The sequence below is a fragment of the Arvicola amphibius genome, chromosome 5 (genome assembly GCF_903992535.2).
Source record: "Arvicola amphibius chromosome 5, mArvAmp1.2, whole genome shotgun sequence".
Lineage (NCBI taxonomy): Eukaryota > Metazoa > Chordata > Mammalia > Rodentia > Cricetidae > Arvicola > Arvicola amphibius.
Genome location: NC_052051.1, coordinates 850,593 through 877,672, shown reverse-complemented (window position 1 = coordinate 877,672; position 27,080 = coordinate 850,593). Strand labels below are relative to the sequence as shown.

General features: G+C 51.6%; 1 protein-coding gene across 1 annotated transcript in view; it reads right to left on the bottom strand.

Moving 5' to 3' along the window:
• The window catches only part of Kcnq2 (potassium voltage-gated channel subfamily Q member 2), a 54,328-nt gene that overhangs the window by 10,132 nt on the left and 17,116 nt on the right, over positions 1 to 27,080 (bottom strand). Inside the window, 10 exon segments of the mRNA XM_038330510.1 lie at positions 5,786 to 5,815; positions 9,952 to 10,050; positions 13,132 to 13,161; positions 14,489 to 14,583; positions 18,009 to 18,104; positions 18,635 to 18,745; positions 20,510 to 20,635; positions 21,754 to 21,929; positions 22,253 to 22,379; positions 23,342 to 23,432. Coding sequence (XP_038186438.1) covers positions 5,786 to 5,815; positions 9,952 to 10,050; positions 13,132 to 13,161; positions 14,489 to 14,583; positions 18,009 to 18,104; positions 18,635 to 18,745; positions 20,510 to 20,635; positions 21,754 to 21,929; positions 22,253 to 22,379; positions 23,342 to 23,432 — 981 coding nt within the window.

Genomic DNA, 27,080 nt, shown 5'->3' with positions numbered 1-27,080 from the left:
CCGTCACCCTCCCCAGAGTTAAAATTACAAAAGGAAACCAGCCATGAGATGGGCCTTGCCCTAGTCAGTGCATGGGGACCCAGACTTAGCAATGGCAGGGAGCCAGCATCCATAGAGAACTGCCCAGCCTGTGCTGGACCGAGGATGCCCAAGAGACAGTCTACAAGAACACACAGGGCAAGGCAGACTTCGGCTGGGCTCCTGCAGGCCCATCCTTCCCAGCCCTTATGGTCTTCAAGCAGCCTGACCTTAGCCTCTGCCCTGAAGGTCCAACCTGTGGCCAGAAACGCCTGGACACGAAGGCCATGGGCAAGCAAGGCAGTTTCAGCCAGGGCCTCAGCAGGCTGCCTTGCAGGGCAGTCCAGACACCCAGCTCCCTGTCTACAGCTGCAACATTCTCCCCACAAGCACCCACCTCCAGCACACAGAGTCAGCAGAGAGGCCCGTGGGGTGTGGAGGTGGCCTTCAAGCCCCTCTCCCAGTGGAGAAGGACACGGAGCATGCACGGGTGCAAATGCACAGCATGCTGCTCGGCACGGCCGGCCACATGCACACGATGGGGGCTCCCCCATGCGGGGGCCACCACAGCTGCCTGCATATGGCTGGGTTGCACCAGCCAGGAAAGGGACAGGCATGGGAGGGCAACCAGGAGGCAGGGGCCCCAGAGCAAGCAGGACAGATGCCTTTACACACGGACAACAGACAGGGGGATGGGACGGAAAAGGTGTAGTCAAGGTGCAAAGGGTTCGGAGGCTTTTCGCTACCCCGATTCCAGTCTTCCCTAATCCAGGCCTGCAAGTCAGAAGGGGGAGACATGGCCTTTGGCTTTGGGGGGTCCTGAAGGGCCCAGAACACAGCGAGCTGCCTCCCTCAGTGAGATGCCGGCTAAGGTTCGGTCCTTAATGCCTAGTAGAGGTACCAGAGTGGCCGGCCCCAGAGGAAACGTTCCTTGAAGGACATCGTACTGTTTCTAAAGCAGTAACCCTGGCCAGCCAGCCCCCTGCTCTGACAGGAGGGGGTTCTATCTAGAGTCAGAGGCCAGGCGCCCAGCTCCGCCCTGTGCTTAGGCATCAGGGAACTCAGAGTTGGGTGGGCACCGTGCCGGCTCCTCCTGAACCTCTAGTAAGCAGGGAGGGCAGGAGCGTGCAGCGTGGTCAGTCCGTGCGAGCATTGCGTGGTACCTAGAGTGTCCGGGGCAGCATCCACACAGGCACCCTCGGCACGGTCTGCCTTTACTGGAAATGAGGAGAGCATAGTTAGTCCCGGGGGCGGCGACAGGACCGGAACAGAGAGCAGGTAACTGAGGCACTGTGACCACCCGGGGAGTTCAGGCTCACAGTCCCCCAGCCGCAGTATCTGCGCCTGAGCAGGGACAGAGAGAGAGAGGGGTGCGCGCGAAAGTCTTCCGCGGCCTGGGAAAGAAAACAGTTTTCTATTTTTGGAGAAAAGGAACCCCTGTGGTTTTCCTCCAAAAATACCTTTTCCTTCCAAAGCCAGAGAGTGTGGGTTCATGTTTTAAGAGATGTATTATTTTTTGCTATATTCATGCCAACAAAAATAATAATAATACATGAACCAAGATGTTGCAGGAGGCCAGATGTGGATGGAGACAGTCTGGATGTGACCGCTGCAAAGCATGCGCCTTTTAGGGAGGGAAAAATGTGCAGTTTAGCTTAACAAACCGAACGGCAAGCGGCGAGGTTTTGCCACACCAGCCTATGGCCCTGTTGGTAGTGGACTTTGATTTACCCAGGAGGCAATGGCTGCCCCCAATCAGAAGGAAGCTCAAGAGAGGAGGCTTGGAGACACACTCGTATTTAGGACTGACCAAGTACATTCATCTGGGATTCCATGAGTCCATCTTATTGCGATGTCCAGCTCCAAAGAGGAACCTGAGATACCTTAGCAAAATCCTAGCAAACACTGGCCCTTTCCAAGAATCCCTCCAAATTTTTGAGATTTGTTTTGCATTAGAACATACAAAAAATAAGTAAAAAAAAAAAGAAGAAACAAAAAAGAAGGAAGGAAGGAAGGAAGGAAGGAAGGAAAGAAGGAAGGAAAGAAGGAAGGAACTGGTGTCTAAGGTGAGCCTTGTCTACAGAGTGAGTTTCAGGACAGCCAGGGCTATGCAGAGACACCCTATCCTGAAAAACCAAAGAAAAACGAAAAGGGAAAGAAAAAGAAAAAGATAAAATTACAAAACACTTTTTTTTCTCCAGGCCTTCTTCCTGTGTAGTTATAGCGGCGCTGGTACAAACTTTGCACCTGAGGAATCCAGCATAAAGGACATAAAAGACCGTCTCACATCAGAAACAAGCCCCAGAAAGCCACTTTTTTACATATTTATTCAAGCCACTTCCACTCTCAGCTTTGTGTCATTGATGCGTGAGCCTCTCCACTTAGGAACAAAGGACGTATTTCGCTAACTGGTGTAAATAGAAATTAGAATTGGAGCTAGATTCTGGAGAGCAGGCTAGCCCCCAAACTGTTTGTACTTCTGCCCAGGCATGGACATACGTTTGACACTCTAGGTAGATGAGCAGCTTCAGGTGCCTCACACACTCTCAGGATGCTGGACAAAAACTGGACACATCCTCATGACTTACTACAGGGTGCTGCTGTCAGGAGCATTCCCTGACTTGACTCAGGGTTAAGCAGCAAGTGAGCACCTAGCCCCTTGGGCCATGGCCCCTAGGTCAACACTGAGAACAAAAGACAGAGGTGGTTCATTCCTAACACCTTTGACAAAAGTCCCTTTTGTTCCTCAGCTCTCTGGCTTCTTGAGAAGCCAGGATCTGAGGCCTAGTTCTGCAGTAGAGACCATCTCTGATAGTTGTGCTGTCTAGTGGGGTGGCCATTGACCACACCTGGCCACTGAGACTCAGGAATCAATACCAACTGTGTCCATTTTAATGAATGCTGCAAGTGGCTGGTCATTCCTGTCTGGAAAAACATGGTTTGAGAGCCTGACAAGATCTGAGCAAGAGGAAGCTTCTGTTCACAGCCTTCTCTGATTGGTGGGTGCCAAGGGTGTGACACTGTTCGTTCCCTCGGACCCCATTTTTTCTGACCCATCAGCAATGTGAAGCTCTGCCGTATCTGTGAATGATTGGTCGATCTCAATCCCATGTAGATACCAACTGGCCAGCCCACAAGGAACCCAAGTGGGGAACAGATATGCCCATAGACACTGGCTCAGGCCAAACAGGGCAGATGGGCACCAAGACACACAGACACCTCCATTGTGAAGAAGAGTGGATCCATATGGACAAGAAAGGCAAAGCTGAGGTTAAGGGCTCCTCTAGGCACAGGGTAGGAGACAATGAGGAAGAGGACAGGCCCACAAAGGACAGTCACAGCAAGTGCAGTCACAAGAAACACTGATACAGCACAGGCCTGAGCTCCCACCTGCCCTGGACCCCCCAACCCAGATGCCCCTAGTAATTCCAGCCTAGTCACGTGGGTCTCCTCAGGAACCAATCCCCCTACACCTTTGTCCTGAGTCATAAGACACTGGGAAGGTATCTTCGGACAGCTGAGGGAGAGGCCCTGGGGTCACACCACCCACGTGTCTAGAGAGATAATGCTAGCTAGGACTGCCAGGCAGTATCTAGAGCCCATCAGAGCACGGCCACTGACTCCTGCTAGACTACAGCTAGTTGAGTCCAAGGATAGAGAGACTCTGGGGAACTAGGCTTGCCCCCACACACTCAGCATTTCAAACAAGGCTCATTCCACTATTTCCATTTAAGCAGCAGTTTCCTGCACACTTCCTGTGTTCTTGATGCTAAAGAGGGGGTATAGCTGCTCCTGGGAGAGGCTAAAGATACCACTCCGCCCTCCATGACCTGGCCAGCAGGTGTACAATGAAGGAGTAGGGGTCTTGACAGAAACTGTTCCTCACTCGCTCAACACTCAGCTCTCCAGGTGCCCCAACCTCCTTGAGGAGCCCAGTGTCCGTGCAAAGGTCCTGCACACCCTTCCCAGGGATGGCAAACTGCTGCCCCAACTGAGCGTTTTGGAAGCAGGGCGTCCTGGGAGGAGGACTGGGTTGGTGGGCGCTGGCCCTCAGGGAAGGGTGTGGAGGTACAGGCAGGCAGGGGCCACTAACACGCAGGGAAGACAGAGGAGTGGCAGGGTGGAGAGCAGGGGAACCATGGAACATACCGGAGAGCCAGGGGGCTCCCGTGGGTCCTCACCTTGAGTCCTGCTTTCAGGGTCAGCACCTCATCCCAAAAGACAGAGCAGACGAGAAAGGGGCCCAAGAAGGGCAGTGACAGTGTTTAAAAGCACTTGGGGGCAGCAAGATTTTCCAGATGGGGGCAGAAGAGGAAGAGAGAGAGAGAGAGAGGCTGAGACGAGGATCGCGCAGGGCGTGCTAAAGCTATGGCAACAAGCGCAAGAAACTGCGGGAGGCCAGATGCCTCCCGCACAGCTCGCTCCCAGTCAGTCAGGGTAGTGTGGAGACGAGACAAAAGGTCTGGACCCATCACCACCAGGACAGTCTCGGTTCACCTGGGGCAGAGCCGAGCGTTAGGCCAATCTCAGCCCTGGTGTCCGTGATCAAAGGGACTCCTAGCCCTGGGGTCACTGGAAACAGTGCCGCGCAAGGAACAGACCAGAATAGCCCTGATGGACGGTGAGGAGCGAGAGTGGGTGCCCGTAGACAGTGAGGCTGCCAGTGTTGTGTTACCCACGCCAAGGCCAGGCGAGGCCAGCTCACCTACCTTCACTTGTCAACAACCACGACTACACTAGACTGCCCGTCTCTCTCCAGCTAGCTTTCTTAGTGACCAGGGTTTCCCTTCATTGGTTGTCCGTTGAGGTGATTTGGGAAGCTAGTGTTTGCCACTCGGACAACCACCCATAAATTCTCCTTTTGTATGGGGGGGAGGACGGTGTCCTTCTCGAGGGGACAGAGGACAGGTTCAGCCTAATTCTACCCTCCTCTGCACAAGAGCAGTTTATTAAAGAATATATTCTAGGTCACCCTGCTATGCGGGGAGAGGGGCACAAGAAGGCAGGCCTAAAATCTAGGGGCCATAGTCACATTGCACCCTGTGGACAGGTCACTTGAGGAGAGGGACAACTCAGCCTAAAGGCCTTGGAGACTCAGGCAGATGCACACCGAACTCAAAATCTGCGAGGTAGTCTTTCTTTGTTTATAAGCGCCAGGACAGCATGGTCTGTGTCCATCTTTACCAAGCGATAATGACACTGGATCCCCATCTAACCAGCCTGGGCAAATAGAACTTCCTTGGAGGGCAGCAGGGTCCAGGAGAAGGAGCAGCGAGGTGGAAATCTCCATGGAGATATGAGAGGGGATAGGGTACCTCAACCTCCTCAGGAGGGCTCTGACTCTCTCCTACCCCAGGGGGCTCTCAGGGTAGCAAGATTCTCTTCCCCCCTGCCAGCATCTGGCTCGATATCCCCACACACACTAGACTGGTGGGAAGGACACCTGCTTGGGTTGCCAGCTGGGTCTGCAAATTCCAGCAGCATACACAGGAATCAGCCTCAGAATCCCATGTGGGCAGTGGTGGGGGTAGGGGTGGGGGGAATGATCCCAAGGAGCCCCACCCTTCTGCTGCCCAAATCCCTGTGAGGAGGCTGCAACTGAGCAGTGACTCCGGATGTGTGTCAGGACACACTATCACACACTGCACACAGAAGCACACACAGGGCCCCATGGTAGCCCCGCCCCATGGCACGTGGTTTACACAGGGGGAGCGAGGCGAGATGGGCATGGCACACACCAGGGCAGCTGGAGGCAGGAGGGACTGACCTTGGTGATGGCTCTGGTTGTGGCTCCTTCCTTCAAACAGAGGAAGAGAGAGTTAGTAGAGACCCCCTCTGGTAGCCCCATGGCACACCCAGTGGCCCAGGAATGGGGACCTCCCTGGACACCCTCTAGGATCCCTCCGATCTGCTCAGGCCCTGACACCTGTCATGCCCACAGGTTGGGTTGTATGTTACAGGACCCAATGCAAAGAGCGGTCTTCCTAGAGTACCTGACAAGGCCTAGGAGCAAGGCTCGGGGGAAGAAAGGGACTCCCGACGGGACTGTGATCCTCTAACCCAGAGGGCTCTTTTATTTGAGATTAATGGATACTCATTTCAACAGGATCGTACCAGCATAATAATAAAATTACAAAAAGAAATGTGGTTGAAGAAAGCTCTTGACTTAATGGAATTTCCCTCCTTCCGTCCAGTTTTTCAGTGGTAGCAGGAATCAGACAAGGACTCTGTCGAGGTCTAGGATCAGCGTCTGTTTCAAGGCCAGTAGTCACCCCCGGCCCTGATCGACCTACAGGCCTATGTTGTCCATTATCTGTTTTATTGGGATTGGTTCTTTCTGGTGGCAACACTGAGACAGTGGCTGGGTCTTATTTAGCGGAGAAGGGAAAATGAGGAGTGAGCCCTGGTGCCCTCAGGAAGGCAGTGCCCTGGTGCCCTCAGGAAGGCAGTGCCCTGGTGCCCTCAGGAAGGCAGTGCCAGGCCAGTCTTCTGTATGACATTTCCAAATGCTGTGCACAACAGCTACTGCACCTCTGAGGTTGGCAGAGACGACACAGCAGAGATAAAGTGGTTCAGACCTGCTGCCGAGAAGCCCAAGCCATTGCAGTTCCCTCCACAGCCACATGGAGGCTCCGTTGAGGTAACCCTGTGATCTTTCCCAGAGAGCCTGAGCAGCTGAGGGACGTGCACACTCCCACCCACCCTATCAACCCCAGCTGCATCTGGGGGCAGTCAGACATTCGAGACTTCCCTTCTTGGCTCTGAGGCCACAAACCCAAAGCTAAGGTGTGGATAGCCACTCCTCCAGTGGACCAGGGAAATGGCCGTCTCTTCCAGCTTTGGGGTTCCAGCTTATTTTGGTTAACAGTTCATTTCTTAAGTTTCTTCTTCCATCTTCCCCTTGCGTACATTCCGGCATTCTGTGTCTCCTCTCCTGACCTTCATGCAGACAGTCACATAGATGCTGAAGCTCTTAACTTACAACCTGAACAAGGGCCTTTTTTTTTTTAAGTTATGTTCATATTCACAGACATGTTTTCAGTGTTACTGCTCATGCACCCATATTTGTGTGTGAGGTCTAGAATACACCACCCATCCCTAAATTCCTTAAGTCTCAACCCTCTGCAGTATCTGCTCTGTTTAAAAAAAAAAAATCACTTAATAAGCCAAGTGGTGGTGGCACATGCCTTTAATCCCAGCACTCGGGAGGCAGAGGCAGGCAGATCTCTGTGAGTTCGAGACCAGCCTGGTCTACAAGAGCTAGTTCCAGGACAGGCTCCAAAGCCACAGAGAAACCCTGTCTCGAAAAAAAAAAAAGATGAGAGTTAATTCCATGACATCTAGGGCTGATTCCACAGAGAACCCCCCCCCTATCTTGAAAAAAAAATCACTTAACTTGTCCGTTAAAACAACATAAATGAGGTTATCAACAAACTCCAGTGTGTTGTCCTGTGCGAAGCCCTCTACACACAGGCATGAATCTCAAAGTCAATCCACTCATTTAGTGGCCTGCGATGGGCAGGACAGACATAGGGTGACAGTTTCTCTCAAAATGGAAGGTTGGTAAAGGGATCCCTGGCTATCAAAGTCTGAAATGAAATACTCAGATTCAAGAGTTAGTAAAGCCAACCTTGGTTCTATTAATCTTCACTTCTGCTGCTCTGACAAACAGTATGTGACTACTGGCATCCTTCCTGCTTTGTTACAATCTACAAAACTGCCTTATTTCACTTGTATCTGCCCTTTTCAGTCCAAGCTGAAGTGTCTCTGCTGCCCAGAACGTTGTGGTACCCCAAAGAGCCCCAAGAATAAATATTACTAGTCAGGGGGATCCTCTGTGTAATCCTGATGTGGCCCAAGGTGAGTGCACTAGCCAGTATCTTAATGTGGGACACTGAAGTAACCCATGATAAAATTCATTGGGCACTGTAGAATTCACTGTAGAACCCTGAAGAGGCTCAGCCATGAACGACATCAGTCAGGAGAGTTCTCTGAGTGACCAGAGGCAGTCCAAGAGTGGATTCTATTAGATATGAGCATCCCATTGAGAGCCAGAGGCAGCTGAGGAGTGATGTCATTCCATGAAGAGGCCTTTGCACAGCTTTCCAGGATAAGCACCTTCAAGCCTGACTTCCATCAAGACGAGTGATTGGCCCTGATTCGCACGCCGACTTTCTGCCTCACCTGCAGCCTACGCTCTGTAGCTGAGCAGCCTCTCCCTGAACTGCTTCTCCTCAGGCAAAGTCCTTTGCTGTCCAGACAGGCTGAGAACATCCCAGATTTCCAAGTTTCAAGTTCTCATCGGGGTTCCTTAATTCTTTCTCTAAAATTGAAGATCGAACATTAAGGAGAACAATCAGGCAGTACTCCGGTACTTGCAGGAAAACTCGAATGGCTAACCATCCAAATCTACTTCATGATTCTGCTTCACCCAATGGGGAACAAAGCAGGCCAAGCCTTTGAAACTCCACCACAGGCACCATCTCTCTTAGTTTCTTTGCTGACCTTCCTTCTGAATGGTGCCAGAAGTATCAATTCCATTTAGTTGGATAGGAAGTATCTCCTTGATCATATCATGTGCTGGTCTTGGTCCTCAGACAATGACATTATTGAGATGTGATTGAGTTAATCCATTCATGAGTTCCTAGTGAACAGGCTATTAGCAGTACAGGGATTGTAGACAGAGACAGACCAGTGGAGCGTGGTGTACTGTGAGGGGTGAGTCAGGTATGCTCCTGGCTTCTTCCTGCCTCTCTCTCTATCTTCTTTATCCATCACATCCTTCTGCCATGATGGTTCTGTCTCCCCACATCCTATAAGCAATGGAACCAACCAACCATAAACTGAAACCTCACTTCTTGGGAGACCTCCTGAGTGTCTGTAACACCAATACCTTCCGTCAGCCATCCCTCAGCGGTAGTGTGTGTTTGTTCTAACATGCACCTCGAACCTCTTCCAGCCCAATCATTATCCCTTTGAAACTCACGGTCACGCTTTTGGGTATTTGTTACAGCATCACCCCATTTTATAGACTCAAATCTGAGTTGTCTGGAGCTTCAGAAAGTCATAATCGAGTTGTTGACCCACAAAACGTTACTCTCTTATAGTTCCTGGAGTAGAGATTCCAGACGTCAAGGTGCATGCTGCTTGTCTTCCACAAACTCCAGGGGAAGAAACCACCTTGCCCCCTCTAGGTAGCCCTTGGTTTGTGGCTCTATCACTACAGCCCTCTGCCTGTGCCTTCATTTGGCTTCTTCCCTGTGACTCCAAAATCCTTCTTCTCATACGGACATTATGAATGCACCCAGGGTCCACTCAGAAAACCCAGGTGCAGAACGGTTGCTGAAGGTCACATTAGCAGGTTCAGAAGTTCCCATATGTGTTTAGGAACAGGTCCTACCGTTAGCCCACTGCCACCCTCCTGCCCTTCCAAAGGCTCTTCAGAGTCAGGAAGCTGCTTGGGGTTCTAGCTAGCCCTATTGTCTACTTCTGTAGAGAGCAAGCCCTTCTTTATACCCATCACTGGTCCAAATACCGTGAGTCACAGATTCTGTAATTAAAGAACCAGTAGGTATTATGACATCTTTACCACCCAACACTGGGAGATTTCATTGCTGGGACACTACTTCCCACCAGGGTCCTAAGCATGAGCCATGAATGGAGCCAGATGACTCTTTATCAAATTCCACTCCTTACCCAACTCACCTTGGGCCCATCTCTCAACTAGCTACTCTCCTGGGAGCAGGATCCTCAATCCAGCCAGGAGACGCAGAAGTCACCGACATCATCAAGACTAGCAGTCAAGTATACACCAGTCCCAGGGCTTTTTGTCACTGGCCAAGGTTCGGGAGTCTCTCGGGAGACTCAGGTTTGCCCACCTGGCCCAGTGTTCGGCCTTAGGAACAGACCCTCAGGAGGAGACCCTGTGCTGACCTGAAAGTGAGTCCGGATTTGCTCTTGAGGTTCCCTAGCAGCTCCAGCTGGTTCAGAGGTGGATGAGTCTGGTTGCAAGAGGAGGGAGAAGTGAGTAGCCTAGCCTTCAGGAGAGCTGAGGCCTCAGCTCTGCACACCCACATCCACTTCACCCTTGGGAGCAGGCAGCAGATGCCAGAGCATGGTGTAGAACACCTGAATCTCTGAGCTCAGCGCCTCCACCTCTCCCAAGCTCAGGGCTTGTCTTTACTCTCTCTCTCTCCTCTCATGTTGTTCCTGGGGCCTCAGGACACAGGAAATGGTCAGGACCCAGCATGGACAGCAGGGCCATCGGGGCCCAGCCCTTCAGCATGGAGTAGATCAAGAGAGCAGAGTTGGGATACCTCCTCCCCTGACCTCTCTTCCATTCTACTTCCCTGTTCCTGAAATTTTTCAAGGAGCCGCAAGCACGGCACCCCCAACATATTCAAAGTCTCTTAAGTCCCCTGGGGGAGCTTCTTGGCTAGAATGGTACGGGGAAGGTCACAGAAAAAGGCTTTGCTGGGCAAAGAGAAGCTCATTTCTGGGTCTATGGGATGTCAGCTTGGACAACTGAGGGGAAAGCTCTGGTCTCAATCAGGTCCTGAAGCCCTGGGGACCCTCATCAGGTAGCCTGACTGTTCCTTTTCCTGACCTGGCTGTACACAACTCTCAGCCCCATGCCTGGCCTCTGCTTGCCTGCCCTGGCACTTGATTAGCCCATTGCCAGTCAGTCTCAGAGAAAACAGGCTTCCATGTGGAAAGTGAATGACTCCCTTCCCGCACAGGGGTAAAATCTCATCCCAACCTGTTTTTGCCCTTAGACCCTCAGCTTCCTCCTGGCAAATGCCTTTTTTTACACAACCCCCCCATTTTAGGATAAACACAGTGGTCCCTTGGCTCCTGTGACCCCAGTCCTGACACTCTTGTCCCGACTCTGACTATACCTGCTCTAGGACAGCCTCACTCTGCAGATTCTCTTGTATCTCTATATATCAGTACTGGCCTCCTGGAGTCCCAGCTACGCACCCGGACCCTCAGGACCCTCGCTCTGTCCTTGCTCTTGTCTTTCGTTCTTGGCCCCTCAGGTAAGAAGCGCAGAACTTGGGTTCTTGTGCTTGGGTTCCTTACAACACTTAGCTGCCTCCTAGCCCATCACTGCCAGCCTCCTCTCGGTGTGGCCATGGGAATGCCCTCTCTTCCTCATCCTCCGCCTGCCTCTCTCACCATCTCTCTGCCCCACCCTACTCCATTAGCTCTCTCAAATATGCACAACAGTCTTGCTATTCTTCTACTTGAACATTTAATGGCTTCCCACCACCTCCAACACAGAAGAAACACTGGGTTTCCTGGAAAACTAGTCTTGCTCTTCAATCTTGTTCCTCCACTCAGAGAGACCTACCCTGCACCTCTGGGCCACTGCTGCCTCTGCCTTCTCCTCCCCTCTCCCTTTACCCCAGAGCCACAGGCTCTGGCAAGGATACCTATATCTGGGCCCCTCCTTGCTTCATAGCCACAGCCCCAGAGCCAGACCTAGAGGGTCACTGAAAATGTTGGTTAAAAAAAACAAAACAGAAGTCCCATGAGCTTCTCTCCTTTACCCCTTTCTGCCTTTCCCCCAACCCCAGGCCATTCACTGTCCTGACAAGTCAGCCTGAAAGCAGGAGCCTAGCATTCAAAGTTAGCAGCTAGAACCCTGAGGGCCTCCCTCTGCCTTTTCACCCAGCCCTGGGGCCTGGAGCAGAGGCCTTGGCACAGTTATCTCCCTTGGACCCCCACAACCACCACCACGTCAACCCGGGTTAGACACATGTAAAACCAGTCCTCCCAGCCACACTGGACGCATGCCCAGGACACACAAAGCAGCCACCAGGGGTAGACACATGGAAGTGGGGCCGTGCACATAGCTGGTCACCCCTGAGCAGTCACAGAGGATTGAGGGAGGGGCAATCCCAGGAGAATACTGACTGATCTGTATAGTGTCGGTCTCATGGGACAACTCCAGACTGGGGACAGTGTGTGTGTGTGTGTGTGTGTGTGTGTGTGTGTGTGTGTGTGTGTGTGTGTGGGGGGGGGGGCATCTTCTTTCTGGGTGTGGTACTGGCTGGAAAAGATGGGCTGAGGCGAGGAGGAGCAGGACAGGACACAGTTCTTCCATGTGCCAGGCGACTGGGAGCCCCAGGAAAGGCGGGACATTAGGATGTTACTTCCACAGCTACCCGTGCCTCTGGCATCTGGGAAGGAGAAATCCAAGGGCATCCCCAAGAGAACAACCCTTCTATTTTGAGAGACAGGATGCAGCTCCAGAAAAAAGAACTTCTACCTGCTCCTGGACCAGGTCAGGAGGGACTTTATAGGGCTGTGCTGGTACACGGGTCTTCCTCCAGCACAGGCTCCTCCTGGACCAGGTCAGGAGGGACTTTATAGGGCTGCGCTGGTACGCGGGTCTTCCTCCAGCACAGGCTCCATGCAAGCAGGGAAAGGCTGGCTCGCCCTGAACAGGTAGGGTAAACCTTCCTGGGCAGCTCAGCTGCTTGCACATGAGCAAAAAATAAGCTTCATGCTTCTCAAATTGGCCCTAAACACAGCAAGAGGGAGTCACCACTCAAAATAATCTGTTTCTGAGCCTTCACACTTTCTCCACTGTGGTATTAAGGCTCCAGGGTTATAGGGGAGATTCAGACTCTGGAAGGGAGACCCTGGAACAGATGACCAGAGTACAATAACGGTCTGGGGTGTGCTCCTGGTCCCAGATATAGATCTTTCAGAAGCATGGTGAGTCCCATGACCATCACTCTGCTCGTAAGTGGGGCTGTGGGGGTGGAGTAGAGGCAGAGGTAGGGAATCAGCTGTAAGACAAGGCAGGAAGCAGGCCAAGAAACAAGACACACTGAGGACAAGGGATCCAGCAACAGGAAAGCAGCAGCTGAGGAAGCAGGAGTCAGAGAGGCAAGATGTGCTCACACTGGTCTAGAAGGAGCTACAGGTTAACACAGGGACTCCAGGCAGGGAGGGGCCACAGGGCGACAGGGTCCAACAATGGAAGCATTAGAACTAAAGGGTGGGTACTCTGGGGTGGGATATAGGCTCTAAAGGGCTTGCCACACTCCGAACTCAGACAGACGAGAGCTACACACATCTCCTATCCCATGCATGTCCTACCTGGAGGCCCCATAGGTTTGAGTTTGCGAGCTTTCAAGGGTTTCACACACACACAGAGGGAAAAGAACCAAAAATTTTTAAAAGAACGGGATAAGAAAAAGAAAATGAAAAAAAAAAAGTTGAGGGAAGTAGGGGAAACAACAGAATAAAGAAAATTAGCCCACAGCTCAGTCCTGTCCCAATGCCCTGCAAGGAGCATGGAGCTTGGGGCAGGGCCAGGCAAGGGCTCAGGGCTCCAGAGGAGCCTGGGGTGGGTGCTGAAAGAGGACCGGCAAGGCCATCTTTGTCCCAAGCAATGCCTGGCTGTGGCTGACGCAGGCAGAGTGGTGTATGGTCTATCTGACCATTGCCAGATCCCTGAAGATGATCCCCAGCCCAGGAGACCTGGCAGAGCTCTGTGCCCATGCTACCTGGAGGTGACTCGGATGGATAGAAACAGGTGGGATGAAATGATCTGACAGAGGCAATGAAGCTGAAGCTGGTCCAGCCTCTTTTCTCTCACAGCACCCAAGGAAGGGGCTCTGACTTTAAAGCATCAGGCCTCCCCTCTTCACCTAAGCTCAAGTTTTGTGCACACAATTCCCAAGCCAGTGCTGCTACCTGACTTCTGAGCAGTGGCCCTCAGTCCAGCTGGCACTCTTCCCTGGTGACCCCCCAGAAAGGCACTTCCTGACCTCTTCCTGCTTTTAGATCTTCCTGGGGTATCGGTATCCATCCTGTGCTCTGCCTTGCTAACGCACGCGCACACACACACTCATGCTCACACACACGCTCACTCACGCACACGCACATGCTCACTCATGCACACGCACACACTCATGCGCGCGCGCACACACACACACACGCACACACGCACGCACGCTTGCTCACTCACACACACACACACGCTCACTCACGCACACGCACACGCTCACTCATGCACACGCACACACTCATGCGCGCGCACACACACACACGCACACACGCACGCACGCTTGCTCACTCACTCACTCACGCACACCATCATCACCCTGGTCTCTTCTGGAGAGCACAGTCAGAAGAACACAGTCACCACGGCCCTTCTTCAGCATTGCAGCACTAAGGTCATTACTCATCTCACGGAACAGCTTGGGGTGGGGATCACAACACAATGTTCCCCAAAGAGGAGTGGAAAGCAAAGGATGGGAACAAGAGTAAAAAAATAAAAGCCACGACACTGTAAAACAAAGAACCAAATCAATACGGTGAAATAAACCACACAGAATCCTTTGTGGAAAAATACATACGCATGGGGAAAAAAATCAATGGGGTAAAGAACAAATGGAAATTAAAAAGCAAACCACCATGCAGGGTGGCAAGGCCGGGCCTGGCGCAGTACCTGTACATGGGGACAGTGACGGTGCGTTCGTAGTACTGCCACGTGGAGTGCAGGTCGGTGCGTGAGAGGTTAGTCGCATAGAATCTCCAGGCAGACTGCAGTGGAAAGAGATGGTCGCGGCTGGGCTGAGGCTACCCCGCTCCAGGGACCTCATCGACGTGGACCTGCAGCCCCCGTGCCTGTCCTCACCCCACAGCCTCAGGGTGTGGGAGATACTCGCTCTGGCTCACAGTGAGCCTTGGTGATCTCCTTCCCCTCTGTCTCTCCTGACATCGAGTGGGTGACTTCATTGCCCTCCCCAGGCCAAACAAGACCTAACCCAACCCTATGAGACCTAGGGAGGGAGGTAAGGTAAGGTGGTAACTCCTTCCTCCAGGCAAGATGGCACAGGCTCGGTCTTCCTCACTGGCTCGGGCTTCTTTCCATTCCCTATATGTTCTTTTGTTGTCGTTGTTATGTTTTGTATGCAACATAATCCACACAACATAAAAGTCCATCACTTTGACTGCTTTACACACGCGATTCTGTCACCATGGCCGCTATCTAACCCTCAGAAAGGCATGCCCATACTTCCATTCCAGCCTCCTCCCAGGCTCTGGCAGCATCAGCCTTTTAGTCTCGAGAGATTCAACTGTTTTGGAAATTTCCTAACCATGATTATATGGCCTGACTTTTAGTTTCTGACAAGGAGGGAAAGGCCCTCGGAGCTGACCTGAACTTCAGTGCGCACTTAGCTCCATCCCTTTCCTGACTAAACACTTGGTTGTACAGGTATGTCACATATACTTTGATCATCCACCAGGGATCATGGCTATCCCATATTCTGGCTGTCATGTATAGGGCATGATAAACATGCAAGCTTTTGGCTGAATACCTGTTTGGGGTTCTAACAAAGGAGAGAACGTGTGGGTAAGAAAACAATTCCATGTGTCACGTTCTTTTCTGTTTTTCTTTTCTTTCTGGTGCTGAGGGTAGAATCCAGAGCCTTGCACATGGGAGACAAGAGCTCTCTACCAGTGAGCCCAGCTCTGATTATTGTCTTCTGAGTGGCTGCTGTACCATACATCCCCTCAGTGATGAGTGAAGACCCAATGCCACCAAGTCCCCAGCAACACTTATTTTCCATTTTTTAAAGTTTTATTCATTCCAGTGAGTGTGAAGTGGCATCTCACGATTTGATTTTCATTTCTCTAATGACAGAGCATCTTTTCACAGGCTCATGGCCAGTTGTCTCTCTTCTTGGAAAAATGTCTCTTTGAGTCCCTTGCCTCAAAACCCTCTGGGTTGTTTGTCTTTTTGTGATTGAGTTTTGGGGGTTCTTTATAGATTCTGGATATTAAATTCATTTCCAAACTTTTTTCCCATTCTATAGGTTGCCTTTTCACTCTTGAATGTCCTTTGAGGAACAAGTTTTTTTTAATTTTAATGTCCTCTAATTATTTTCTTTTGTTACCTTTGTGATTTTTGGTATCATACATAAAAGATAAAAACAACAAATCTTGTTTACTTCTAAAGCGTTTAATAGTCTTAACTCTTTTATTTGAGGCAAGGTCTCACTGTACATCCCAGCCAAGCCTCAAGCTCGAGGACTTCTTGCCTCCATTTCCAGAGTTCTGGGAACACAAGCAAGCACCACAGAGCCTGGCCAAACATCACTGAAAAAGAAAACAAAACTCCAAACGGAGTGCGAGGTCTGTGGTACAGAACTTAGGAGGCTGAGGCGAGAGGATCACATGAGTTTGAGGCCAGCGTCTGCTACAAAACAAGCAAAAACGCAATAACAATAACAAAACCGGTCTCCATTGTCCCACACCATGGACTGAAACAGTTCTCATCTGTAACCGGCCTGCAGATGGACTAACTCAAATGAGCACTCACTGTTCTGCGGGTGTACCTGCCCTTACGTGAAAACTACACCGTTTTGATGACCACAGCTTTGTAATTTAAAAGCTGAAAGTGTGAGTCCCCATACTTTGTTCTCTTGCTTCAGCACTGCCTGGATATTCAGAGTCTGACATAATTCCATAGACACCTTAGGATTAGCTTTTCTGTTTTTGCAAAATAGGGGTGGAGGTCATTGGACTTATGACCAATGCAAGGGACCTGCATATCAATGCTTGGGAAGAGCATTTTAACGAGACGAGGTCTTCTAGTCCATGAACATGGGATGACTTACTTTGGTCTCCATCAATAGTTCAGTTACATCAAGTACATGGAGTCCAGGTTGGCCAGACTGACTTAGACAGAACGGCAATGCTTTGAGAGCTTAGGAGGCCCTGGTACCTCCTCTGAGACTCCCCTCCAAGCATTTTTCTGCTTGGGAGCCAGAATCATACCCAAGTGATAAATCTCTTGAAAAACCAGTCTTTATACCCTTGCCCCTACCTCAAGGCTACTGGGGTCACCGCTAACCAAATCTTTGGCTCCCAAACATGCAGAAAGGTCAGCTTCTCTCAGTGGAAGGGCCTTTTGATCAATTACTCTATGGCCTTGCATCATAAATGGGTTGGAGATATCTAGAAGACATCTTGAAGTCACAGTGGAAAAACCGTGCAGGTAAGGCAGAGAGATTGCTCTGTCCTAATAAGGACACTTCACCCACAGATGTCCTCTGTCACTTGTGGGTGAAGCAGGGACAGCATATGCTGTTGCTCTTTGGTGGCACTTCTGACTTTTGGAAAACTCATAGGCGGCTGCTGAATGGCCTTTTAGAGAAGTATATGGGGAGACAATTTTTGCTGTCTTCTGTTAAACCTTTGGACCCCATGGGCATGCAGTCATTTTCTTTTTCAAATGAGCATTCTGTTTTTGTTTGTTTGGTTTTGGTTTGTGGGGTTTTTTTTTTGCAATTACAAAATAGTAGCCATGTGTTTTGTGGTGAAAGCTATGTAATACATACACAAAAAAAGGCTAGACCCAAGGTCTAGACTGTGAAGGCCACACCTTTAGAAAAGAGAGACAGATATAGGGCCACATTCAGCTGGCAAGAAATCCTGGCCAGCTCTAGGGTCCAGCAGAAATATCTGTTTTCTTGCACGCATGTTCAGGTGTTCTACATTCCATCTGCCCCTAAATGATAAGGCCAGCTGGATAAGCTCAGGGAAGGAAGGCACCGTGTGCACAGGCTGAGCAGCTAGGCTGAATTAGCACAGGTGTGGCTCAAGCGCCACTTGATGCCAAACTGCCAACATCTTTAAGCTGTGGGTCTCACGGCTGCAGAACGGATATGATGAGACACCTACCCACAGGGCACTGGAAGGATCTGGATGGTACAGCCTTAGCCAATAACCCGCTGGGAAGAGAGCCCAGCCACCATCATTACCATGAGTCACTGGGTGTGACCTCAGGTTGTCTGAACTATTCTCATATTGAAAACAATCTTGTCTTCCAAACATGGGTCTATCCATAGACATGGAAAAGCCTGGTACAGCCATGGTCAATGTCAAAATCTTGGTGGGCTCCCTTCTAGGTAAAGTGGAATCAGAACGGGGGCTGGTCCCTGGCAGGGACTAAGGCTTACCTGGATCAGACCCGCTGCAGGGTTCCGTCGCTTCTCAAAGTGTTTTTGCCGATGCTGCTCTTGGACTTTCAGAGCAAAGCCAGATCCCAAAATGCCCTGCAAGTCACTGAGGTCAGACCACACCCTGGGACCACGACCCTCCTCACCCTTGCCTACAAGGCTTCCTACATCCTTGGGATTCCCTAGCACTCCATCACCTAGAGACCAGGCTTGGGGGAATCTCTGGCCAGCAGAAGGCAGTGCCTAATGATCCCAAACAGGAGCCCTCCTAACCTGCTCTGTCCACAAGGCAGCTGCAGCCAGCTGCCCTCTGCCATCCCCAGTGCAGCAGTTGGCACACCCATCCTATTCTGTATAGGGTGAATGAGGACCCCACTGTCTAGGGTCGCTCAGATGGGAAAGCCACAGAAGTCGACAGAGCTGTGTCAAAAGGCCTGGTCTGAAGATACTAGGAGTCTACATACTCAGATAGTCATCAAAATCAGGAAAGCCTCACTCTGGTCTGGTATGGGACCTCTCTAGGGAATGTGAACCCCATGGAGACAGTTCACAGGTGGCCTGTGGCTACAGGGAGCCTCTGAGACACCCCCTAACATCCCTAGGGCAGGAAGGGGTATAGGACTCACTGCAGGAAGGGCGAAGAACGAGACACCAATGAGGGTAAACGTCGCGGCCAACAGCCTCCCGTTCCAGGTCTGAGGGTACTTGTCCCCGTAGCCAATGGTCGTCAGGGTGATCTGAGGGGCAGGGGGCTCCGGTCACTTGGGCAGACTGGCAATGGCCTACCAGAGGCCTTTAATCCCAGGCCTGATGTCCCTGCTCAGTTGTGAGAAGCTCACCCAAGTAGTTTGCCTGTATCTTTGGGGGCAGCTGGACCCTGAAGCCACTCAGACTTGGGCTGGACAGACAGGAGGGTCACCCTTGTCACATCACCCATATTCAGGCAATGCAAGGCCAGGGTCAGCATAGGCTGTCCTTTATCCTTCAATCCCACCAAACCCCAATCTCTCTTCATTCCCAAGACTCTAGGGAACACTTGAGAGGGGTGGGCTACACAGTATACACCAGAACCAAACAAGGACAGTAGTTGCCATCAGGCAAGTTGCTGCCGTATCTAGCCCCTGCTCTGTGTTCAGAAGTAGGGGCATCAGTGAACTGATAGGAAGTGCAAGGATGCCAGGGTCCATAGAGGACAGGAGAGTAGGTTTCATGGATGATGGGGACAGTCTAGGGTAGGAGGAGGGCAGTGGTGGCAGGATAGGGGTTGTCCAAGAAGACAAATGAGTAGCAGCGAGGGGGGCTGTATTTTAGGAACCAGTAAACATTTTAAAATACAAGAATTACTTCAAAACAATACCGATAAAATGTTTGCTTCAGTTCTGGGAGAGAAGAAAGGCCTAGGCCCAAGAAAATTCTGAAGAGACTGGACTGCATCACGCTCCAGGACCCAGGGGCCAGCTGGTTACAGCTCTGATCTCCTGGGCGCCAAGTTGACCCCTGCGGCAGAGCCTGGGCACACGGTCAGACAGTCCAGCTGCTCCCGCCCTGTGCCTATCACACGCTCGCATTGGCACGTATCTCCCAACCTTAAATTCACTTCACTCCCAACAGCCCTGCTCCTGCCCAGGAGGACACAGGATTCGGGGCTGTGGTCATTAGGAAGATCATTAATAAACTACCCTGTGGCTTCATCCCCAGGGACGCTGTCTGATCCTCTCCCAGAGACTGCAGGTGCAGCACCTGTCTAGATCACCATCTCATGGGCTTCCAGGTGACAACAGCCTCTGTCCTGAGTCTCCAAGGAGTCCAGAGCACTGGAGTAGGAGGGGCTACAAGAAACCCATTTCTCTCTAATTGGTGTGGTCTTCAGAAAAAAATGGGTCCAGGAAGCCTGTCATACTTGCCCACTCCAAGCAGAAGTCCAATGGTGTCTAACAGTCCCTCTGAAAAGGGACAGTGACAGAGGACTTCTGGAGTATCCCAGGCAGAGTCCAGCATGGGGAGCCTCGGGCATAAAGGCCAGGTAATGTTCTAGCATTTGGGCAGCAGCAAGTCGGGGTCACTGTCAACAGGTTGCAGACCATCTAAAAAAGCCCCAGAGAGAGTCAGGGCCCCTTTTGCAGTGTGTATGTGTGTGTGTGCATGTGTGTGTGCGTGTGCATGTGTGTGTGTGTGTGTGTGTGTGTGGTCATTCAAGCTTTTACATGGGTGCTGGAGATTCAAACCGAAACTTCCATGCTATCAAGGCAAGCAGGTGACGGGGAGAAAGAAACCCAGTCTGTCCGCTACCACATCTACCAACACAATAACCACATCACCCTCAACTGTCATCTCCATCATGACTACAGTCAGACACCAGGGGGCCTCCACGAGACATGCCCACTCCGGTCAGCCTAAGGGCTGTCAGGTCTCCCCTCCAGGTCCCAAGGGGCAGGGTATATCTTCAGGACAGCAGTATCAAGAGGATGTGGAGGAGGAAGTGATCCGTGACCAGGACTTACCAGGCCCCACCAGAGTGCATCTGCATAGGTGTCAAAGTGGTCATTCTCACCCTTCTCTGCCAAATACACCAGAAAGGAAGCCAGAATGAGGCAGAGGAATCCGATGTACCAGGCAGTCACCAGTTCCTGCAAAAGCAGGAGAACTCAGGCCAACTTGGACAAGGTCAAGCGTGAGAGCCCTGCCCTGAACTGTGCACCTCAAGGGCTTTGGGGGGGGGGCTGGAAAGATGGCTCAGTGGTTAAGAGCATTGCCTGCTCTTCCAAAGGTCCTGAGTTCAATTCCCGGCAACCACATGGTGGCTCACAACCATCTGTAATGAGGTCTGGTGCCCTCTTCTGGCCTGCAGACATACACACAGACAGAGTATTGTATACATAATAAATAAATAAATAAATAAATAAATAAATAAATAAATAAATAAATAAAAGGGCTTTGGGGGATAGAGTCCCCTCGTGAGGCCAACAAGGTACAGCTAGAGTAGACACTGGTCAGGGCTGGCAGCAGGGCTTGTCTGATAATCAAGGGTGACTTCTGGCCGATCAGCACAACTCTTTCAACTGAATATTTTAGACCTTGGAGCAGAGCATCCAACAGCCCAGTAAACATCCTGCCCATGGCTGGGAACACATACCCCAGGCCAGGAACTGTAGTCCCAACATTGTTTGGATACTGTGGAGATATCCTCAAAAGGGGGTGCAGGCCTAAACAGGTATACACTCAGTTCCTAAAATTGAGGGTACAATGGAGGGAGGGTACAATAGGTTCCAGGGAGCTCAATTTCCCCAGGGTCCAGTGCCTGCTCCCACACCACCATGGCCAGAAAAGGGGGGGTAGCAGGATAGAGAGCATTTGACTCAATGAGTCCATCATGTACACAGAGGCCCCATAGTTCAGGTCTTGGCCACTAAGAACTCCTTCAACACAGATCGTGTGCCCACAGTCACCCCATGAGTACCCTGGTCAGCAGCCACCACAAGCCACAGCTTAAACAATCCCTACGCAGGTGATTCAGGCATAGTATCGATCCAGGCCCTCAGAACCAGGAAGGGAAACACTCAGCTACAGGGGCTGCCAGCTATAGGGAGGACAGCTCAAACTAAAAATAGAAAACAGCTTCTGGAGACAGGTGAGGAAGGAAGGGGGAAGATCGTCCATATCTGGTCCCTGGTTACATCCACTTTAGAGCACCCCCGGACTTTGGAGCCAGGGTAACCAGCAAGACCCAGGTTGGGCCAGGGCTCACCTTGCTGTGAGCATACACCACGGATCCCAGGAGCTTCCAGGTGCCACCCCTCCTGTCCATGCGGATCATACGTAAGATTTGCAGGAACCGCAGGCTCCGAAGCGCGGATGTGGCAAAGACATTTCCCTGGGAGCCGGCAGCCAGCACAGCGATGGAGGCAATCAGCACCATGATATCTGTGGAGACAGGCACAGCGCCCAGGGTCACCTCCTCCGGATCCCCAAAGGATCAATGGCCCCATAGACATGCAAGGTCGTGTAGGGCCCGGGGAAAGGTGGTTCCCAGTGCCCACACTGCCTACCTGTGGTGTCCAGGGAAGACTGCCTAGCACTTTGTCCCTCCCAACATCTAGGCCCTGTCAGCCAGGGGCACCAAATCCAAGTCAGTAGTAAGAAAGGCTTCCAGATGACCCTCCCCTTTCATTCAGCCCACGGTGGCCAAGACAGAAGCTACTCCTGCCCCAGACCCAACTCTGGTGGCCATGTCAGCCAGGCCTCACCAATCACACAAAACGGCTTCCTGGCAAACTTGAGCCTGCCCCTCCAGCCTCGATACCGGCAGCAGCAGCCCGCAGCCCAAATCCTCACAAAGTACTCAACGCCAAACACCACGATGGTCACGATTTCCTGGGAGGTGGGAGGAGCACAGATGAGGACACTGTCAGGTCGTAGGAAGGCTGGCTGTATACTACACGGGCAGTCTCAGGACAGGGATAGGTAAAGTCCCATGGCTCAGGAGCTAGAAGTTAGAGCTGCAGGTTTACCCCACAGGTCCCCCAGCTCACGTCAGCCAGGACTGAATCCCTTCTAGATACACTTCTCCCAGGACTCACTGCTATCAGCAAGTCCTGGCCTATAGACCGCCAGAGGAACCACCCTTCCTGCCTCCCTTCTGAGCGAGATCTGTCCTGTTTGAGATGGCATGGAAGGCTCTGGTGTCAGGGTACTGGGTGGGCACACTGACCGGCACTGAGCGAGTTCTCAGTCAAAGTGAAGGGAGAGCAGGTTCCTCTAGAATTCAGGCAGCCCCAGGGCAGTGGGGGCAAAGTGGGCGGAAGAGCATCCTAGTGGGATTGTTCTCCTTGAAGGGCCACCTCCGTTACCAACGGCAACAGAGCAATTACGTACTGTTTCCATGACGCCCACCCCGGCCCCATCGCAGGGTTTATGTGAGTGAGCATCACGGCCTCCCACCCCTTCACCCACATCTTCTGTGGAGCACCACACACTTCCAGGGGAAGCACCTATGCACTTAGACTCCAGAGAGCCGGGTGGGAAGGAGAGGTGGTGAGAGCTGTTTGATGTTGTGATGTCACTTCTACTGTGGACTGGGAGTCTGGGAACGGGCTTGAGGTCTGCATCACAATGCCGGAAGCAACAGTGGCTGTGGATGTATGAAAGCCTTCTGCTCTGGAGGAGCCCTGGATACAAAGGCCTGACTTGCTCAAACACTCAAAGTTAGGGGCAGAACTGGAGGGCTCCAGGGCTTGGGAGGAAGACTACTGCAGAGGTTTCAGCACGGGATCAATCAGGGCTCTTTCCCAGCCAGGCCTCTCCTCCCCGCTGCCCAGCCCAAGGGTACGGCTTACCAAGATGTAGAGGGCCCCCTCTGAGCTCTTCTCGTACTCCTTGATGGTGGAAAATACAGAAAGCACAAGGCAGGAGAAAACCAAGAGAAACCTGCAGGAGGTGAGAGGCACGCGGTTAGTGGGCCAGCCTGGGACGACAGTCACTGGAGGGCCCTTGGAGAGCAGCAGGGAGAGCACACTTCTCACTATTTCCTACCCAAGACTCTGTAATCACACTGGTTGCTGGCCAGGCCCCTCCCTTTCTCTGGTCTATCTGGTTTGGGTCCTGACAACCTCAGTTAGTGCAAAAGCAATAAAAAGAACCAACCCCACACTGCCTGCCCCACAGAAGACAAACATTCGTACTTTTTCACGAAATGCAACACTTCCTCCCTAGGTTCAGAGGCCAAAAGCTTCTCTTCCAACTGGATTTGGTGCTGAGCAAGAACGTCTCAGATCATCGTCCCAGCCTTGCCCTAACTGCCGTAGTCTCTCCGTTTCCCCTTCCTGAAGATGTAAAGACTCCTGCTGACCAGTGTGTGCTGGAATTATTCTTCTCTCTCCTTTTTTACCTGACCCTCCCTGGCCTACCAAAATTCTCCTGCAAGATCTCTGCCTCTTTCATGGCTATGTGCACCCTCTGACAAGCTGTGTACCTTCTCTCTTACCCAACCCCAGAGGACAAGTGCCAGAGTTCTACCACAGAAGCCCAGCTTGCAGCCTTTGACAAGGGCACACCAAGCGACCTAAACACATGATAGACAGCACAGCATTAACACTCCCGGCTGAGGACCACCACACCCACATCTCATCCCGGGAGACTGGAACAGCTGCAGCTAAATCACCAGAGGCAGACTCTAGAGCCGGTGAGATGGCTCAGCAGGTAAATATGCTTGCTGTCAAGCCTCAGGACCTGAGTTTCATCCCCTAAACCACATGGAAGGAGAAAACCAATCCCCATAAAGGGGATGGGTGGAGGAAAGAGAGAGAGAGAGAGAGAGAGAGAGAGAGAGAGAGAGAGAGAGAGAACTATAATAAAAAAATTTAAACAGAATATGAAATCTCCAATACAAATGAGCCTCGCAGTTGTGCATGGGATGTGTGTGTGTGTCAGGAAGCCACCTCTTAGGCAGCTCAAGTAAAATTAGCACTTCTCTGCAGATGACAACACATCACACAAAAGAGGCACATCCAACACGGAGTCATGGGGTCCTGTGCATGGAACATGCTTGGCCACAAGGCACCAAGAAGAACTCCATGTCCATCCGAACCACAAGAACTCTTGCTCCAAGAGTTTCTCCGGCCTGTTTCCACCTGCTGGCCGTCCCCTGCTACCTTCAAAGGCCAGGCGTCCATCCACATGCCCAGCACACGATGATAGCAATGATGATGACTTTGTCAACAGAGCTACCACGCTCCTGTTGGGCCTCCGTGTCCTCCTGTGATATCCCTACCTGGATAGCAGACGAGTCCAGAGGGTCAGGTTCCTTCCACACAAACCTCCCTCAGCCTAATGTGTGGCACCGGCCACAGTCCCCACCCGTTATCTCACAACTTCCCTCTTGCCACGCTTCGATTTATGCTGCTGCAGGCTCAGGGTGCTGTCCAGGAGGACACGCTCCCTCGGGTGGTCACCTCCAGCCCAGATGGGTTTGGAGCACAGCACAAAGGAATTGCGCCCAAAGATTTCCAGGAAAACCAGGAGTGTTAAGCACACAGAATTGTCCTCTCAAATGAATGGACTTAAAACCTGTTCCTTTATCCAGAAAGCTAAGAATTGGAGGTGATTCACAGCTTGGTGATCTGCATTATCTGCTGGGCCAGGCCATATTAAGCTCCCACAGCCAGGACCAGAGGTGGCGAATCGTCCAAATGACCTCTACTATATCCATATGACTGAGACCAGGCCACATCCTTTCTTAGGCCCGTTAGCTAATACAGGTAGCCCATCTCCAGAGCCCATCCTCTTGGAAGAAATGACATGTACCCTGAGTAGAGTTTCAGCGTAATTATGCTTCCTTGTGCACCGGGAATTGTATTACACTTGGAAAATTTCCCCCAAATTCTATTGTGTTTAAATATGCTGACAATAACCCCTCTCCCCTGGCATCAGACTCTCTAGATGCTAGAGTCTAGAAAGTTTGATCCAGGTTGGCAGAGTCAATGAGCCAGGTTTCATTCTCACATGGGCACAGTTTGCTTCCCTACCTGCCATGGGGTCCTCCTCACAGACACACCCCTTGTCACATGTCTCCTTGGGGATCACTTCAAACACAAACATAACCACTGTCATTGAGTTGCTGTTATCAGTATGGGGAGTGTGTGCCTTCTCTCCTGTACAGCACAGGCACACTCTACTTCCTAACTGTCTTTTCTAGTCCAGGGTTCAGAGTGCTCACGGGTAAAATCCTAGCCAGCCAATGCCAGAAGTATCAGCCCAGGATTTTTGCCCAGACATCCAGGACAAAGGTGACCCTTTCCACCTGGAAAACGGTTTTAGCCTAGGAAATTAGTCTGTGAGTTAGGTCCCAGGAAACCAGCCACAGGCAGATGGGGAAGAGAAAGAGCACACAGCTGAGCCCTCCCATCCATTTCTGCCAGAACCCCTGGAGCTGCAGGTGAGGACGCCCATTACTAAAGATGCTGCGTCTGGTTTCTGGTCCTGCAGATTAAAGACCTCTGACTTTTCTAGGCTGAACGTGGCTGAGGGTCAGGGAAGGCTTTCTACAATCTCACCACTCATCATAATGGTGCTGTGGTCTACCTCACCCTGGCCCCTTCCCTTCAGACAACCACAACGAATGAGACATAAGGCAGAAAACAAGGAGCTGTGGATCCTGTTTGGTTGGCAGAGTTCCTGCCCTGGGTTTGGTACCCGACAGAGTACAAGCCAGGCATGGTGAGGCCTACCCATCATTCCAGCACTCAGGAGGTAGAGGCAGGAGAATCCTGAATCCCCAAAGCTGGGTCCCACATCCTGAGAGGAAACAGTACACAGCACACAGGTCCAAAGGCCTGCTGTCCAGGTGAAGAACCTAGGACCACCAGTCTGGCATCTCAGACCCTCAAGGGTCCAACATTCCCAAAGCATAACTGGCCCATCGGGGTAGTGACAAAAATTCAAGCACTTCATTGAGCCTGGCACATATCAGTAATCAATACATACCCATCCTGTGTTATCATCAGTTGCCCACCTGGCCGCCTGAACTCAGTGACTTGCTGTAGGCCTTACTCATAGATGCTTACTATCTCATCCCCCATTCAGCAGGCTCCTGGCACCAAAACGGGCTCTGAGACCAAGCACATCTCCACCCTCCATGATTCCAAGTACCTAAACTCTATTGAGCATGACCTGTACTATGGTTTCTGACTAAAGTGTCCATTACATCTGAAAACACAGCAGCACCAAGACGTGCTTGGCCAATGGCGTATACTAGCACGGCCACACTGATATATACAAATGGCTTACATAGGTAAGGAAGGGACAAGGGGACTTAGCCAGGTGCTTGGGGACCCCAGCTGAGTTACGGTCAAAGGGGAATGCCCTGATGATACTCTAGGGCTTCCATGGGAAGAGATTTGGGGCCAGGTGCCACCAGCAAATGTCTCCATCACTCAACACTGACCTCACCAATATCTACCCAGGATCTGGTTACCCTACTCTCAAAATGCCAACTAGCAGGTACCATAAAGACCCATGCAGGCCACTGAATATACCATGCCATGACCTATGCAATATGCCGGCAGGCGTATATCCAGC